This window comes from Cervus elaphus, chromosome 15 (genome assembly GCF_910594005.1).
Source record: "Cervus elaphus chromosome 15, mCerEla1.1, whole genome shotgun sequence".
NCBI lineage: Eukaryota > Metazoa > Chordata > Mammalia > Artiodactyla > Cervidae > Cervus > Cervus elaphus.
This window is the reverse complement of record NC_057829.1, coordinates 48,748,981-48,768,378: the sequence shown is the minus strand read 5'-3', so window position 1 is coordinate 48,768,378 and position 19,398 is coordinate 48,748,981. Positions and strand designations below refer to the sequence as shown.

General features: G+C 37.8%; 1 protein-coding gene across 1 annotated transcript in view; it reads right to left on the bottom strand.

Annotated features, from left to right (window-relative positions):
* PCDH15 (protocadherin related 15) overlaps positions 1-19,398 on the bottom strand; it is a 1,264,171-nt gene that overhangs the window by 620,149 nt on the left and 624,624 nt on the right. Inside the window, exon 5 of the mRNA XM_043926323.1 lies at positions 5,825-5,890. Within this exon, the coding sequence (XP_043782258.1) occupies positions 5,825-5,890 (66 nt within the window). The remainder of the gene's footprint in view (positions 1-5,824; positions 5,891-19,398) is intronic.

Below are 19,398 nucleotides of genomic sequence, written 5' to 3'. Positions count from 1 at the left end.
TAAAGATCATTTGCTTGATGTCAACACCAATGATCCTCTATAACCCCATACACAATATTAGTCTTAATACTTCAAAAGTTTTTACAGTCATCTATTAATTTACCTTCATATAATGTGTATAATTCCTATTGTTAGAGTTGCTATGTTTCATAAAGATTTATGAAGCAGAATACATACTTATTTTTAACTTTTCCATATTTCAAATATAATTCTAGGATTTGTTGGTGAAAACCATCAAGGAAACTAATGCTGTTTACTGTAGCTATAAGACAACACCACAGAATAGAAGTAGGATAAAAGTGCCTTTACAAGCTGTTTAAAACCAAACCCTTAAAACAATCCCTCCCATAGGACATATGTACTAGATCCCTCTCTCCCTTCTATTTTCATGAGTAAAACTCTATACAATTTTTCAAAAGCTTAATATCTAAGAATGTATCCTATATGTCAGGTTTTATTTAATATATAACTTATGTTGGCAACACTTTGTTATATTTCATATTTGAAATAACTAAAATAGTTATAGAACAGAGAGGAAATTAAATCCGGTAACATCTTAAGCTGTATCCTTGTCTTGACACATCAAAAGAAACATGAACTAAGGACAGACCCAGATAAGTATTTCAATCTTGACTAACAAGTCTCCAAAACATTATGAGCCAAGGATTCTGTCTGTGGCAACTATATTGAAACATTTTTTCACTTACTATAGAATTTCTAGCACCTTTAACCTCTTGGTGGCATCTTCAACCTCTTTGATTTTAGCCCAACAGAACACTGTCATCCAGACTGCCTGATAACTTGCTATGTTGGTTCCTCCATTTCCTCTCTTCCCAACATCTTGTGTCATCTCTCATCTCGGGTTCTCGTCATTTTCTACTCTGAGTTACTTCATACAGTTTAGTATCCTTCCACTCTAGTTGTTGTTGTGACTTTTTTTCTGCCATATTAGACCTTGCTCTCTTTAGAGAAGCAAGAAGAGAAGAGTGAAGATAACATCGGCAAAAAGAGAGGGTTCTGAACACACACACACACACACACACACACACACACAAATGACATCACACTTTGTTTAAACCTTGGGAATATTAACAAACAAACATTGGTTCTTCAAAACTTATCTTTCCATGAGCGCAAGATCTATTTTACTAGGAATATGTGAAACTCTACTTGCAACCCTTTGGAGGTATGTAAGGCAGAGTTTGGCAAACTCTTTTGCTATAACCCTAAGATATGAAATTGGTAACTATAAGGAAAGAAGAACATCGGCATAAACATTTAATCTTCTGCTCTTCCAAGCTTAGTGATTTTTGACAATGGAAAGAAAAGGATGACACCAAGCAACTTGCAAATGCCCCTCAATAACATAATTGTTTCTAATGAAGAACCAACCTCCTTTCCCTCCCCAAGCTACATGCTTGGGCCAGAGAATCTCCACAGAAGGAGTGAGCAACTGAATTCATTGTTCCTTTCTATAACTTCCCCTACCTCCCTGGAAGCACAGGAAGGTCTGTAATACTCAACCCAGTTCACACTTGTTTCTGAAATGTACCCTGACAAGGACCAGGAAACACTCTCATTAAATCAGCTGCGGCATCCTCCGTTGATGGCTCCCTTCATAATGTGAAGACACTCCATTATCTTTCATTTCCCAAATTAGCTGTGAGCCCACAATATCTTAACTGCAAATCCATAAAGGACACTTATGGATTTGCCTCCTAAATCTCTCACTTACTTATGATATCCTTTTGCTTCTGAACCTGTCTACTTTTGTACTGTCATAGTGTTGTATTCAAACCATGAATTCAAATTGTTTTCTTATCCCCTTGACTCAGCACTGCTTATGTATATTTATCCAGTTTCTGAGAGTTAGCCTGAGCCAGTTGTTCCAAAGTCTGTTTGAACGTCATTCCATAGTTGTTGTAAAGCATCCAAGACCCTGACTTGGCTGGCACCCAGAGGCAAATTTAAATAGTTTTAGTGTAACTGTTCCTGGCCTTTCTCCTTCCAGTAAGGACTCAATGCCATTAGGCAATTCAGAGTCCAGTGAACCTAAAAATATATTTCTAGAAATATTTTTTAAGTTTCTTTTTTAGAGCAGTGTTCTAATTTCACAATGGAAAGTACAGAGAGAGCGTGTTTTTCCATATACCCTTTACCCTGCACATGTGTAGCGTTCTGCTTTATCAACATCACTCTCTAGAATGGTACAATTTTTTTTAACCAAGGATGAACCTATATTAGCACATCATAACCACCCAAAGTCCACAGTTTACCTTTGATTTCCTTTTGGTGTTATGCATTCTATTGGTTTGGACAAATATATAATGACGTATATCCATCATTAAAATATAATGCAGTGTTTTCACTGCCCTAAAATTCCTCTTTGCTCTGCCTATATTTCTCCTACTTACTTTTAGAAACTAGTGATCTTTTTATTTGCCTCATTTTTTTTAACCTTTTCCAAAATGCCATAGTTGAAATCATACAATCTCTGCTGCTTTTTTTTTGGATTGGCTTCTTTCACTTAGTAATATGCACTTAAATCTCTTCCATGTCTTTTCATGGCTTGATAGCTCATTTCATTTTAGTCTGAATTTGTCTGGATGCACCATAGTTTACTTGCTAGGACATCATGCTTGCTTCTAAGTTTGGGAAATTATGAATTAAACTGCTGTACATGTCCATGTGCAGGTTTTTCTGTATACATAAACTTTTCTGGAAAAAAAAATTAGATATTTTCAAATAATATATTCTAAATCTGTTTCTCACTATACATTCTCCCCTCTAAATGCAATTCCTCATTAAATATGTCCTATATACTAGTTCTAGAAGTTTCTGGCAGTGATCAAGGGTCAATATGATTTTCTTAATGGGCTGACTTTGGGTCCTTACCACATAAACTTGTTTTTCTGGTAGCTCTGATGAAAATAAACTTTTCAGATTGAGGGTGAGAAAATGAATCTGTTATCAATATACAGCTGAGGACAAGGACCAAGGAAGGGAACAATCTAACAGGTCCTAGGGTAAGAAAGAGGTTTATGAATCTCTATCTATTAAATTTTTAATTATTTCAAACATATACATGTGCAAACAAATTTAGCATACTTATTCATAAAGGAATATTTCCATCCCACAGAGTATAAAAATTTTGAAATATGCAGATGTATATAACAAATAATGGACATTCTTTAAATGTATCTTAGTGACTTGTATCACTCCAGTAGTCTTGCCTGGAAAATCCCATGGGTGGAGGAGCCTGGTGGGCTGCAGTCCATGGGATCGCTAAAGGTCAGACACGACTGAGTGACTTCACTTTCACTTTTCACTTTCATGCATTGGAGAAGGAAATGGCAACCCACTCCAGTGTTCTTGCCTGGAGAATCTCAGGGACGGGGAAGCCTGGTGGGCTGCCATCTATGGGGCCGCACAGAGTCAGACACAACTGAAGCGACTTAGCAGCAGCAGTGACTTATATAAGATAATTAAATACATATTTTAAAAGGCCTGAATTGTTTAAAAGCTATACTCGAGGATGTATTTAGCAATGGAGATTGTTTAGCAGTGACATCAATAAAGTAAACAAAAAACAAACTGACACATAAACTTACTAGTTTGACTTTATAAAGGATTTGCTATGCATTACTTTTAAGAGGCCCAGAACCTTTAAAAATAGATGCTTATTACACTAGTAAAATAGGATACCCACATGTTTTGTTACTGCCAATTAAAAGGTTTCATGAAAAAACAAACAAACAAAAAAAAACTAAGAGGTTAAGAGCAGGACTAGAATTAACTGTCCTTTTGGGGAATTTCTCAGATTTGTCTAAAGAAAAATATGAAAACACTTTAATGCATTGTTTCCTTTAGACTTTTAAGGCAAGTATGATTACACATTACATTATAATATCTGGCAGAGTTTCATTTGATCACCATATTTTTAGAAATTTAATGTGAAACAAAAATGTAATACATTTAATCTCTAGATTGGTATTTATACTCCTTGTGATGACACTCAAAAAACTTTGGCAGCTTTCTGAGTAGTTGGCAGGTTCTACAAAATATGCCAATTAAAGAGCAAAACATTACACCACTACATCATGTCACATTCTTCTAAAATATAAATATTGAACTTTCACCACATGCTGCCATGCAGCACTGCTATGACAACATCTTTGTAGAGTTCCTAAGCTCCTTCTAAAAGTGGCATCTAATCAGCACAAGGAGAGGTAAAATATTACTGTGGCTATAATTATCTGGTTGGCAAAATAAGCTCTGCGTAGAATTATGTTGAAACAGCCATTTAGTAAAATTAATGCTTTAGTTCAGCTCAGCTTATATGTTTAAGGGAACTGGTGAACAATGAGAAAATACAGGTTAGTTTTCTATTAGATTAATTTTTTGTCTCTGTTTAAAAAGTAAACTTTTTTTTCTTACTATAGTACATTTAGAAAGCAGATTTGTTCATAGAAAAACAGTTAAGGATAAACCATAATTCTACATGTGAAATATACATTTTCTGGTATAGTAATTTTATATATACTTTTTTTTTTTCTTTTCTGAGGACACATATAGAACTCATTTCTAATTTATTTAAATGCATCTTAGTAATACATTAACTTCACATGTTTTCAAGGTCAATGAGTATTGAATTTTTAAAAATAAACTATCAAACCTGTGTAATTTTAAAAACATTTCTAAAATTTAGTATAAACACTTAAATTTGTTTAAACAGAGGTCAGGAGTATTGTGGACATTTTTTGGCTGATTCCAAAGGATGTGAAAGATGTTTAAGAATTTTAAAAGTTTATACAGATTCTACTAAGAAAGAAAAGAAATATTTCTAATACAGCATAATAAACCTATGATTAAGTACACCAATACAGGTATTATGCATATGATAGAAATTTTCAAGATAAATATAGGTTGAATTGCAGTGAAAAGTCATTTTCTAATAAGCCACTTGCCATTGTTTTTTAAAAAGACATCAACCTGGTAAAATAAAAGTACAAATTAAACATAGTGGAAGGTCTGTTGCAGAATCAATAGACAAAATGAGCTACAGAACATTCTCATATTTAGAAGAGCTTGCAATAGAAACCAAGACTCAAGAGATTTCCATTTTACTTTTACCTAATAGAGGAGTAGCATCTTTAACTAATTGTAAAGTTTAGAGAGACCAAGAGAGTGTTGGGAACAAAAGTGCTAATTTTTGTTTTGATAAAGAAAATTATATTGCTGGAAGGCTTAATATAGATTAAGAATTAGATGTTACTTACGGCAGACAGACTGAGTGAAAAGTCAGACTTTCTCCTCTGTTCTAGACCTTTTGTTGGGTTCTCTGTTATCAAGAACTTTTTCAGTTTTCCCAGTAACTGCTTAAATCACCATGCCTAATGATAGGCTATGGATCTTAATCCTAACCAGATTGTAGCAAATTGAAATTAACAGTGCAGAGTTTACCTTGTGGGTCACTTCTTTTGGAGGAATGCACTAGGTAACAGTATATGTGATAGTTGAATCTACCTATTGACAAAGAAAAGCTCTAGCCAGTATCTAGATGTATTCTTCGACTGATCCTGAATCAAGTGACTTCTCTGCAATCAAAACTAAACATCTCTATTCACTGAGTCTCTCATAATATAATCCAAGTATTTCCAGGGAATGGTGTAAATTAAAGTCATACAGGGAAGAAATCAAAAAAGAACTGTTAGTGAATTTGCTTTGAGGCTTTTATTTAGTGCTTCCACATATATCAAAAATATGTTTGAAATGAGAAATCCCTGTTAGATTTGGTCACTTTTAAAAGAGAAATCTCACTCACCATTCCGACTCTCTTCGTCAATGGCAACTATGGTGGCTGGTGGTCCTCCTCGAGCTAGTTTGCAATCTAAAGAGAAAACAAGACAAAGTAAGAAGTAGCTATTGCAGGGACATTCACCCTGAGATTAAATTCACACTGATATGTACTGACATTTAAAAAGAAATATCCTATAATCAAATTAATATGCATCATTACTGTTAATAATTTTTTTATTTTAAAAAAAGTGTTCATAAGAACTACACAGATTCCTTACCACATTGCAACAAAGACACTTTATAGACCATGACATGGTTCAAACCATACTGAGAAAACACCAGCAGAGACCACTGGAGAGTGGAAGTCCTTCAGGACAGAGATAATGGGATGGTAATTTAACCCAAAGAAATAACATAAAGGGATGATTAACAAGGATAAATTGTAATTAAAGCTTCACAACAGAAACAAACATAATTGGACTTTAATTGTGATAAAGGGTCTAATTAAAAAGAGTGAATAGAATTTTAATAATATTCTAAAGAGGATGAAACAGAGACAGACAAGCAATGTTGGTGGGGTTTGAGATTTTATTTTTGTCATCTTACCCTCATATTGCCAGTCTGGAGTCAAAAGTATAGAGTCATCAATGGAAGCAGATCAGAAAAATAAAAGAAAGAAAGGAAGAAAGAATATATGTGTATATTTAGTGAGGATTGAAAGATATAAATAGCATTGTACAATAACAGATATATCACACCTAAGATTTCTGGAAATGAAATATGTAAAATCCTTACTTTTATAATTCAAACACAGTATGAACAAGTTAACTTGATAACGTATGTCACTCACATCTTAAAAATTGCAGATCAATTTGAATATAATATACAATACACCTATGTGTCCTATGAAAAGGTAAATAAAATTACATATCAATTGTATATTATCTGTGTTGAACAAACCTTAAGAATACTGCCTGTCAATCAGTAGTGATTAATTTGTTACCTCAAGAACTGTTAATGCGTGGATAATGAACATATAAATAGTATCATGAACTATAATATCCATGATAATTAAAATGTGAAGGCTTTGTCTGCAAGATGTCAAAAGTATACTTCTGAGACATAAAGTGCTCTCTCAGGAGATACTTGGCCAGCCTGACAGGGTTGTGTCATGCAGTTAAATGTACATGGCATGTTCCAGTGATTGAAACATAAATTGGCTTAAGCCCTCCAAGCAGGTGTGCTATTTGGAAGATGATTTCAAGAGTTCAGTTCAGTTCAGCCACTCAGTCGTGTCCGACTCTTTGCGACTTCATGAGCTGCAGCATGCCAGACCTCCCTGTCCATCACCAACTCCCGGAGCCCACCCAAACCCATGTCCATGGAGTCAGTGATGCCATCCAGCCATCTCATCCTCTGTCGTCCCCTTCTACTCCTGCCCTCAAGCTTTCCCAGCATCAGGGTCTTTTCAAATGAGTCAGCTCTTTGCATCAGGTGGCCAAAGTACTGGAGTTTCAGCTTCAACATCCGCCCTTCCAATGAATACCCAGGACTGATTTCCTTTAGGATGGACGGGTTGGATCTCCTTGCAGTCCAAGGGACTCTCAAGAGTCTTCTCCAACACCACAGTTCAAAAGCATCAATTTTTTGGTGCTCAGCTTTCTTCACTGTCCAACTCTCACATCCATACATGACCACTGGAAAAACCATAGCCTTGACTAGATGGACCTTTGTTGACAAAGTAATGTCTCTGCTTTTTAATATGATGTCTAGGTTGGTCATAACTTTCCTTCCAAGGAATGAATGTCTTTTAATTTCATGGCTGCAATCACCATCTGCAGTGATTTTGGAGCCCAGAAAAATAAAGTCAGCCACTGTTTCCCCATCTATTTGCCATGAAGTAATGGGACCAGATGCCATGTATTAAAATTCTGCCATTATGTACATGCGTGTGAATACTAAGGGCTTTGGCAAGCACTGTTCTATATTGTAAGATGTGTGTTCTCTCATGTAAAGCTTAAAATATCTGAAATCTCCAGTTTTCTCTCTTTGTCCTTGTCAATATTCAAGGAGTTTCAGTTCACAGCAGTTTTATATCTAAAGTATCTCATCACACTCCATCCTTTCCTTCTCACACCCCCTGACATAGCGCAGCTTCTCACTGTTTACAACCTCTACACTTAGTGGTTCCCTCATTAATCTCCTGGAAACTTTGTTCTCATCCTGCATTCATTCATTCATTTCATGAGAATAATTTTTGTGTACCCAAATCAAAGGTAAATTAATGGCACTTCTCTGCAGAAAAACACTTATGTTTCTTTTGGAGTGAAGAAAAGTGTTTTAGGATATCCTTCAGAGGGGTGTCACAGTCTCAACATTGTTACTTATTAAACACTATGCCCTTTAGTCACCTTAGAGCCCTTACTCTTGCTAGGATTACATCTTGTATTATTAAGGCAGCTTTGTTACCTAAAGTCACTTCTGCCTCTACTGCCTGGCAAGTCTGTTATTCTTGATAAAATTAGACTTCACCTATTCCACCAAAACTTTATTATATCCCAGTGAAAATTTAAATTTTACTCCTGAGTTCTCATATCTGTTCATGTAGCTTTTTATTCATCTGTAAATACAAAAATTATTCAGTAAATTTGGTAGATAGCTTACTATGTGCTGAAGATGGGAATTAAAAATCAACTCCTTTCTTCACAGATCTCAGGTGGGGAAGGGGTCAGATAAAGGAAAGACTCATAAACAACCACAAAAGTATGGCACAATGTGGTCTATGTAAGTCAGTTGTTTAATATGATCATCAACAACATAAATGATTAAAATAGAGACAATGCCTGCTGTGAGTGAAATGGGATACACAAAAAGGCAGAGGCAATTTGTGGAAAGAATAAATGAAACATGACCAGTTCTTACAAGAAGCAATTCTTGGATTATGAATCATGCCTTCCATTTGTATTTCAAAGAGTAGTTACTTTTCAATACTATTTTACTTCTTCCCACTCTCCTTCTTTCCCTCTTTCTTCCTCCCTCTCCCTCCCTCCCTCATTTACACACACACACACACACACACACACACACACACACGGTGACTCAGTGGTAAAGAATCTGCCTGCCAATGTAGGAGACACAGGTTCAATCCTTGAGTCAGGAAGATCCATGGAGAAGGAAATGGCAACCCACTCCAGTATTCTTTCCTGGAGAACCCCATGGATGGAAGAGCATGGTGAGCCCAGTGTTACAAAAGAGTTGGACATGACTTAGCAACTAAACAACAATCTAAATGTACATATAATATTTATATATAGGGTTAATGCCTCAGTTAAAATCCTCATAGCTGAAAAGTAGAGAAAAAGTGTGGTGAATTTTAATGTAAGTATTGGTAGAAGAATAGATATTTAATCAATAACTTTATAGGCAGGCAGGATAAAGAGAAATGAATGATGGAGAAAATTGGGTATATATATATACGACAACTGCTCATCATTTGGTTACTATTGTATGGTCTTCCCAGGTGGTGCTAGTGGTAAAGAACCTGTCTACCAGTGCAGGAGAATATAAGAGAACTAGGTTCAATCCTTGGGTTGGGAAGGTGCCCTGGAGGAGGGTATGGCAACCCACTCCAGCATCCTTGCCTGGAGAATCCCATGGACAGAGGAGCCTGGTGGGCTATGGTCCATGGGGTCACAAAGAGTTGGACACGACTGAGTGACTAACACACATTTTCATATTTATGTATAGACGTTTTCTGCTCAGCTAAGTCAAGTACGATTCTCCATATTCCAGCAGTACCTACCTCCCTTACCCTTTCCACTCTTCTTGGTTCATTTTGTAGCCATAGCAAACCAAATTTATGTTTGCTGTGACATCTGCTGAAACGCCCTTCCTCCTCTTCTTCCCTTGGTTAACTTTTATTTCTCTTCAAAGAACCTGGCAAGGCATCACCTCTTCTAGAAAATCTTCCTTGTTGGTCTAACCTAATTGCATCTTCTTTGCATTCCTTCAATATACACTGCGTAAGCATGTCAAATCATTTCAGTGGTGTCTGACTCTTTGTGAACCCATGAACTGTAGCCCACCAAGCTTCTCTGTCCATGGGATTCTCTAGGTAAGAAAACTGGAGTAGGTCACCATGCCATCCTCCAGGGGATCTTCCCAACCCAGGGATCGAACCCACATATCTTACATCTCTTGCATTAGCAGGTGGGTTCTTTACCACTAATGCCACTTGGGAAGCCCTCAGTATACACTGGGCTGTGCTTAGTTACTCAGTTGTGTTCAACTCTTCATGACCCCATGGACCATAGCCCACCAGGCTCCTCTGTCCATGGAGATTCTCCAGGCAAGAATACTGGCGTGGGCTGCCATGCCCTCCTCCAGGGGATCTTCCCAACCCAGGGGTCAAACCCAGGTCTCCCACATTGCAGGTGGGTTCTTTATTGTTTGAGCCACCAGGGATGCTTAAGAATACTGGAGGGAATAGCCAATCCCTTCTCCAGGGATCTTCCCAACTGAGGAATCAAACCGGGGTCTCCTGCATTGCAGGTGGATACTTTACCAGCTGAGCTACCAATATACACTGTAGTCCATTGGAAATATTACTTCACAAAAATATGTTAGTGATTTTTTCCTCTAATGAGAGCTCCTTCAGACCAAGTCTGTGTCATATTTATCTTAGTAACCTCAGAATTCAACCAGAGTGGATCGTTAAAGAATGTTTGTTGAATTTGTCTGAACTGCAGTCAGCCCAGCTGCGATCTCTCATTGACCATCTCTCCAGGAGTGCACTCAGAAGTCTCTGTTCTCTTATGTCCTTACCAACAGAAACAGCCCAGGAGTAAAGGTGCAGGTACAGTTCCTCCCAGTCAGACCCCTTTAAAGGATGACTTTCACTCAGCTTTATTCTTTTAGCAGGTTCCAAAACCCCACAATAAGATATTTTCATGCCCAGATAAATGAATAAATTTTATTTATTCTGAATCAAAACAAAAGCGGTTAAAAAAATTTAGACTCACAACACTAATGTAGAGAGGTTAGTCAGATACATAAAAATAATCTATTAATAACATTGTTCACAACAGTGTTTGCTTTGAAATGATGTCCTTGTGAAACTATAATTAGTTTTGAAATGCACAAAATATTTTTAATTGCAAGTATATTCAGAAAAAAAGTAAATTTGGATAAAACAGCCAGGATGTATTAGGTATGCACATATACACGTGGAGATCAAAGTGAAAACTAGAAAGCAATTTGGGGGCTAGGTGATCCTGTTCTCTACGGTCTGTGGATAATCTGTCTGCCACAGGAAAGACAGGTTAGCTGATGATGACTGTACCTTGGAAATGCACTTCTGTAATCTATTTAATTTCACCCTTGACTGTCCAGGTTAAATCACAAATTCATTGTTTTTCGTGCCTCAAATTTCTAACCTCTCAGGCCCCTACCTGATTCCCATATCCAGTTTGTAGTAAAGTGCAGGATATGAATATAAATACCTGAATGCCCAGTGTGATTTATTTCTGCAAATTTGTCATCAAGCTAAAAATAAGTCATATTTTTTCTGTATGTTTTTAAATAATTTTACACAACAGGTAGGATTTCAAACTTAAAAACTATTAGCAGATATGTAATGACTGGTTTCAAAGGTGGTAAACCTGTGATATGCTATTCTTACTGCATCTAGAAGCTTAACAGCATGTTACTCTGCAAAGAGAATATGCAGAATTGTCCAAATATATTCATTTATTACTAGGAATTTTCCACAGTTTATTGTGATCTACACAGTCAAAGGCTTTGGCATAGTCAATAAAGCAGAAATAGATGTTTTTCTGGAACTCTTTTGCTTTTTTGATGATCCATCGGATGTTGGCAATTTGATCTCTGGTTCCTCTGCCTTTTCTAAAACCAGTTTGAACATCTGGAAGCTCACAGTTCACATATTGCTGAAGCCTGGCTCAGGAAGCAACAGTTAGAACTGGACATGGAACAACAGACTGGTTCCAAATAGGAAAAGGAGTACGTCAAGGCTGTATGTTGTCACCCTGCTTATTTACCTTATATGCAGAGTACATGATGAGAAATGCTAGGCTTGAGGAAGCACAAGCTGGAATCAAGATTGCTGGGAGAAATATCAATAACCACAGATATGCAGATGACACCACCCTTATGGAAGAAAGTGAAGAGGAACTAAGGAGCCTCTTGTTGAAAGTGAAAGAGGAGAGTGAAAAAGTTGGCTTAAAACTCAACATTCAGAAAACTAAGATCATGGCATCTGGTCCCATCACTTCATGGCAGATAGATGGGGAAACAGTGGAAACAGCGGTTGATGTTATTTTTCTGGGCTCCAAAATCACTGAAGATGGTGATTGCAGCCATGAAATTAAAAGATGTTTTCTCCTTGGAAGGAAAGTTATGACCAACCTAGACAGCATATGAAAAAGCAGAGACATTACTTTGCCAACAAAGGTCTGTCTAGTCAAGGCTATGGTTTTTCCAGTAGTCATGTATGGACGTGAGAGTTGGACTATAAAGAAAGCTGAGCGCTGAAGAATTGATGCTTTTGAACTGTGGTGTTGGAGAAGACTCTTGAGAGTCCCTTGGACTACAAGGAGATCCAACCAGTCCATCCTAAAGCAGATCAGTCCTGGGTGTTCACTGGAAGAACTGATGTTGAAGTTGAAACTCCGAAACTTTGGCCACCTGATGCGAAGAGCTGACTCATTGGAAAAGACCCTGATGCTGGGAAAGCTTGAGGGCAGGAGGAGAAGGGGACGACAGAGGATGAGATGGTTGGATGGCATCACTGACTCCATGGACATGTGTTTGGGTGGACTCCGGGAGTTGGTGATGGACAGGGAGGCCCGGTGTACTGCGGTTCATGGGGTCGCAAAGAGTTGGACATGGCTTAGAGACTGAACTGAACTGAACTGATTACTAGGAAGTGTGAATAGCCAGGAAAACCCTATTTCCATCTTAGCCTATTCTCAAAACTTCTCTTTAAGGTCAAACAATGTCTCTCAAAAATTGGAGTATACTTGTTTTACAATGTTGTGTTAGATTCTGCTGTACAACGAAGGGAATCAGCTATATTTATAAATATATCCCCTCCATATTGGACCTCCCTTCCCCACCCTAATCCCACCCATCGGTCATCGCAGAGCCCTGAGCTGAGTCATCTGTCTCATACAGAAGTTTCCTACTATCTATCTATTTTCCACATAGTGGGGAACATTTATCAATCCTAATCTCTAATTCACCCCACCCTTCCTTTCCCCCACTGCATCTACATGACCATTCTCTATTATTGTGCTTCTGATTCCTGCCCTGCAAATGCAAATAGGCTCCTTAGTACCTCATTTTTAGATTTCACATATATGTGTTAATATACAATATTTTTCTCTTTCTGACTTACTTCACTTTGAATGGCAGTGTCTAGGTCCATCCACATCTCTACAGATGATCCAATTTTGTTCCTTTTAGTGGCTGGACATCACTGGATGGTCAACACCAAAATCAGATTGATTATATTCTTTGCAGCCAAAGATGGAGAAGCTCTATACAGTCAGCAAAAACAAGACCGGGAGCTGACTGTGGCTCAGATCATGAACTCCTTATTGCCAAATTCAGACTTAAACTGAAGAAAGTAGGGATAACCACTAGACCATTCAGGTATGACCTAAATCAAATCCCTTATGACTATACAATGGAAGTGAGAAAGAGATTTAAGGGACTAGATCTGATAGACAGAGAGCCTGATGAACTATGGACGGAGGTCTGTGACATTGTACAGGAGACAGGGATCAAGACCTTCCCCATGGAAAAGAAATGCAAAAAGCAAAATGGTTGTCTGAGGAGGCCTTACAAATAGCTGTGAAAAGAAGAGAAGCAAAAAGCAAAGGAGAAAAGGAAAGATATTCCCATTTGAATGCAGAGTTCCAAAGAATAGCCAGGAGAGATAAGAAAGCCTTCCTCGGAGAACAATGCAAAGAAATAGAGGAAAGCAATAGAAAGGGAAAGACTAGAGATCTCTTCAAGAAAATTAGAGATACCATGGGAACATTTCATGCAAAATGGGCTCAATAAAGGACAGAAATGGTATGGACGTAACAGAAGCAGAAGATATTAAGAAGAGGTGGCAAGAATACACAGAAGAGCTGTACAAAAAAGATCTTCATGACCAAGATAACCACGATGGTGTGATCACTCACCTAGAGCCAGACATCCTGGAATGTGAAGTCAAGTGGTCCTTAGAAAGCATCACTATGAACAAAGCTAGTGGAGGTGATGGAATTCCAGCTGAGCTATTTCAAAACCTTAAAAATGATGCTGTTCAAGTGCTGCACTCAATATGCCAGCAAATTTGGAAAGCTCAGCAGTGGCCACAGGACTGGAAAAGGTCAGTTTTCATTTCAATCCCTAAGAAAGGCAATCCCAAAGAATGCTCAAACTACCACACAATTGCACTCATCTCACACGCTAGTAAAGTAATGCTCAAAATTCTCCAGGCCAGGCTTCAGCAATACGTGAACCGAGAACTTCCAGATGTTCAAGCTGGTTTTAGAAAAGGTAGAGGAACCAGAGATCAAATTGCCAATATCTGCTGGATCATTGAAAAAGCAAGAGAGTTCCAGAAAAACATCTATTTCTGCTTTATTGACTGTGTGGATCAAAATAAACTGTGGCAAATTCTGAAAGAGATGGGAATACCAGACCACCTGACCTGCCTCTTGAGAAACCTGTATGCAGGTCAGAAGCAACAGTTAGAACTGGACATGGAACAAGAGACTGCTTCCAAATAGGAAAAGGAGTATGTCAAGGCTGTATATTGTCACCCTGCTTATTTAACTTCTATGCAGAGTACATCATGAGAAATGCTGGGCTGAATGAAGTGCAAGCTGGAATCAAGATTGCCGGGAGAAGTATCAATAACCTCAGATATGCAGATGACACCACCCATATGGCAGAAAGTGAAGAGGAACTAAAAAGCCTCTTGATGAAAGTGAAAGAGGAGAGTGAAAAAGTTGGCTTAAAGCTTAACATTCAGAAAACTAAGATCATGGCATCTGGTCCCATTACCTCCTGGGAAATATGGAGAGACAGTGGAAACAGTGTCAGACTTAATTTTCTTGGACTCCAAAATCACTGCAGATGGTGACTGCAGCCATGAAATTAAAAGACACTTACTCCTTGGAAGGAAAGTTATGACCAACCTAGATAGCATATTAAAAAACAGAGACATTACTTTGCCAACAAAGGTCCGTCTAGTCAAGGCTATGGTTTTTCCAGTGATCATGTATGGATGTGAGAGTTGGACTAGAAAGAAAGCTGAGCACCAAAAAATTGATGCTTTTGAACTGTGGTGTTGGAGAAGACTCTTGAGAGTCCCTTGGACTACAAGGAGATCCAACCAGTCCATCCTAAAGCAGATCAGTCCTGGGTGTTCATTGGAAGGACTGATGTTGAAGCTTAAAATTCAAATACTTTGTCTACCTCATGCGAAGAGTTGACTCATTGGAAAAGACCCTGATGCTGGGAGAGATTGGGGGCAGGAGGAGAAGGGGACGACAGAGGATGAGATGGTTGGATGGCATCACCGACTCGATGGGCATAATTTTGAGTAAACTCCGGGAGTTTGTGATGGACTGGGAGGCCTGGCGTGCTGCGATTCATGGGGTCGCAAAGAGTTGGACATGACTGAGCGACTGAACTGAACTAAATACTCCATTGTATATATGTGCACATCATCTCTATTCATCCTTTGATGGATATTTAGGTTGTTTCCATATCCTGGCTATTGTAAATAGTGCACAATGAACATTGGGGTACATGTGTCTTTTTGAGTTATGTTTTTCTTAGGATATATATATACCCAATAGTGGAACTGATGAGTCGATTGTAGTTCTATTTTTTAAGAAAACCCCATACTGTTTTCCATAGCAGCTGTATCAATTTACATTCCCATAAACAGTGGAAGAGGGTTTCCATTTCTCCACACTGTCTCCAGTATTTATTGTTTTTCGGATGATGGTAACATTCAGAAAACTAAGACCATGGCATCCGGTCCCATGACTTCATGGAAAATAAGTGGGGAAACAGTGGAATCAGTGGCTGACTTTATTTTGGGGGGCTCTAAAATCACTGAAGATGGTGACTGCAGCCATGAAATTAAAAGACACTTGTTCCTTGGAAGGAAAGTTATGACTAACATAGACAGCATATTAAAAAGCAAAGACATTACTTTGCCAACAAAGGTCCATCTAGTCAAGGCTATGGCTTTTCCAGTAGTCTTGTATGGATGTGAGAGTTGGACTATAAGGAAAACTGAGCACCGAAGAACTGATGCTTTTGAACTGTGGTGTTGGAGAAGACTCTTGAGAGTCCCTTAGACTACAAGGAGATCCAACCAGCCCATCCTAAAGGAGATCAGTCCTGAATATTCATTGGAAGAACTGATATTGAAGCTGAAACTCCAATACTTTGGCCACCTGATGTGAAGACCTGACTCATTGGAAAAGACCCTGATGCTGGGAAAGATTGAAGGCGAGAAGAGAAGCGGACGGCAGAGGATGAGATTGTTGGATGGCATCACCTACTCAGTGGACATGAGTTTGTGTAAACTCCAGGAGTTGGTGATGGACAGGGAGGCCTGGAGTGCTGCAGTCCATTGGGTCTCAAAGACTCAGACACGGCTGAGTGACTGAACTGAACTGTTCTGATATTGAGCTGACAGTTGTATTTTAATCTTGTTTACAGTTTCCTTTGCTCTGTAGACACTTTTAAATTGTATTAGGCCCTACTTGTTTATTTTTATTTTCATTTCTGTAGGAGGTAGGTCAGAAAACATCTTGCTGTGATTTATATCAAAAAGTGTTTTTCCTATGGTTTCCTCTAAGCTTCAATAGTGTCCATGCTTACAAATAGTCTTTAATCCATTTTGAGTTTATTTTTGTTTATGGTGTTAAGTAGTGTTCCAAATCATTCTTTTACATGTAGCTGTCCCGTTTTCCCAGAACCAGTTATTGGGAGAAATATTTGCAAATGAAGCAACTGAGAAACAATGTCTTTTTAATATAATTTCAAATATATTGGCTATTGTCATATGTTAACATGTCAGTTGCCATCAATATGTCCAATGGCTAGTATATTGTATTTCCTGCCCAGATTTCTCTCCTGAGTCTGTGTCCTACTGCTCAGACAACATCTGTACTTGCAATTTTAAAAGTGCCCTAAATGTAACATTCCAAAATGGAATTCAAGTTGCGGCCCCCCCGGCCCCCCGGCCCATATCTGGCCTTTTCCTGTATATAATTCCAGGGAATAGCACAATTTGCACCAAGTTTCAAAACACAGAAACTAGGGGGTCACCTTTGAGCCTGCCCATCTTTCTTGCCTTTCTGTGTTTAATCCCTCAAAAAAATCTTGAATTTAATTCCTACAGAAAACTTCTCATATCCACCTAAAGTTTTCAATCTCTGATGTCAATGTGCTATTACTGTCTCCTACGTAATATAATAGGTTTCCTAAGGTTCACCCTACAGGCAATCTTGGTTCACTCTTTAATTTTCTATCTTTAACCACAGTGATCTTTTAACAGATTAAAATTGCTTACCTGTTAATAATGTGCCATTGCTTTTATTTTACAACAAAATTTTCATGGCCAACAACCCCCTATATAGTAAGATTTTAGATTGAAAACCAAAATGTATGGTCTAAAAATCCTGCATGATACAGCCTTCTCCTTCCTCTCCAATATCATCTACTTCCATGTTTTTGCATGCCCTCTACATTCCAGACAGAATTTTCTTTTCTTTAATCATGCTATGGTTTATCTTAAGCTACCTCAGGACCTTTCCAGATGACATTATTTCTTATTTCTAATCTTCACACTTAACCCATCCTTCACATATATTTTCTTTAGATTTTAACTTAATGCTTCACTTTTCAAAGACATCATTTCTAATCCTCAGGCTCATATACTGAGTTAACTCTGCCTTCTAATATCAATTTATCAATATTATCTGAGTTAATACTCAGTTAACTCTGCCTTCTAATATCAACTGACTCCTCACTGACAGAAAACTCAGTGACACCTAGATCTTATTTCTGTTTCTGAGTTAGTGTTCCCAGGGCAAAGTTATTGCCACATAATTGACTCTAAGCAAATATTTCTTGAATGCATAAATGAATAGCCTCAACCAAATTTGCAACAGCAATTTTTAAAAAGCCTTCCATAAGTTAATACTTTTTAATATTTGAAGTATCATTCTCATATAAAAATAATTGGGGAAGAATGAATAACAAATTAGCTATTAAAAGGCAAGACCATTGATACTACCTCAGCAGAAATGTGAAGGTAGCAGAATGTGTCACCTGAAAATATGCCACTGTGGCATGTGGAACTGAGGCCAATGAAGACCCAGCAAACTCAGGAAAAGCTTTTTTCTTTTTTTTTTTAACTTTTCTATTAAGAGCCTAAAAGGGGGGCCTGTACCAGGAAGAGAGCTGTTACCAGAGACAAATTTTTCATCACAGAGAGGTATGTGCATGGCAGGACAAGCATTTGTTAACCATATAGATATATATATTTTTTTCTCATCTTCCTGTGAGCTCCTTTCATTCCCTTTGAAGCCTCAGACCCTTATCCTTTTCTGAGCTCAAGATGATATTTAAGACTTAATTGCTTGGTTGTGTTGAGCCTCATACTTGTGTATACTTGTGTATATAATTAAATTTGTTTTACTCCTGTTAACTGTTCTATTATGTGGAGTTCTCAGCCAAGAACCTAGAAATTCCTATAATTTTTGCTCACCTGTTTCCTTACCAGTTCCCTATGATTATCAGTGAATTATTCTAGCACCTAGCATAGTATTTGACATAATCATTCAATATATTTTTTGAATTATGGCATATCCTCTTCCAATGTAAATGAATAAAACAAATAACTAAATCATTACTATTCATCATTTCAAATATTTTGGGGAATGTTTAAATTGTTAAAGGAATTGATTCCTAGTTTAGTATAGAGGTTAAGAACTCTTGAGAGTCCCTTTGACAGCAAGGAGATCAAACCAGTCAATCCTAAAGGAAATCAAGTCCTGAATATTCATTGGAAGGACTGATGCTGAATCTCCAAAACTTTGGCCACCTGATGAGAAAAACTGGCTAATTGGAAAAGACCTTGATGCTGGGGAAGACTGAAGGCAAATGGAGAAGGGGATGACAGAGGATGAAATGGTTGGATGGCATTCCTGACTCAATGGACATGAGTTTGAGCCAGCCAGTTAGTGATGGACAGGGATGCCTGGAGTGCTGCAGTCCAGGGGTCACAAAGAGTCAGACATGACTGAGAGACTGAACTGACTGATTACAAGTATAAATGAGATAATCTATGATAATTTTATTTTGTCTGGCAAGATGTACAGGCAAAATCTAAAGACACCTAATTTTTACAGTATTTACTGTGGAATGTATTTGGAGAGTCATTGCTACTGGTCTCTTTGATCAAAAGATAGTAGAGAATCCCTTGGATATCTCCAAATTTTCAGTGAGAGTTGGTATTGTTACATTTATGATTGTGAAGTGCATTCTCATTAA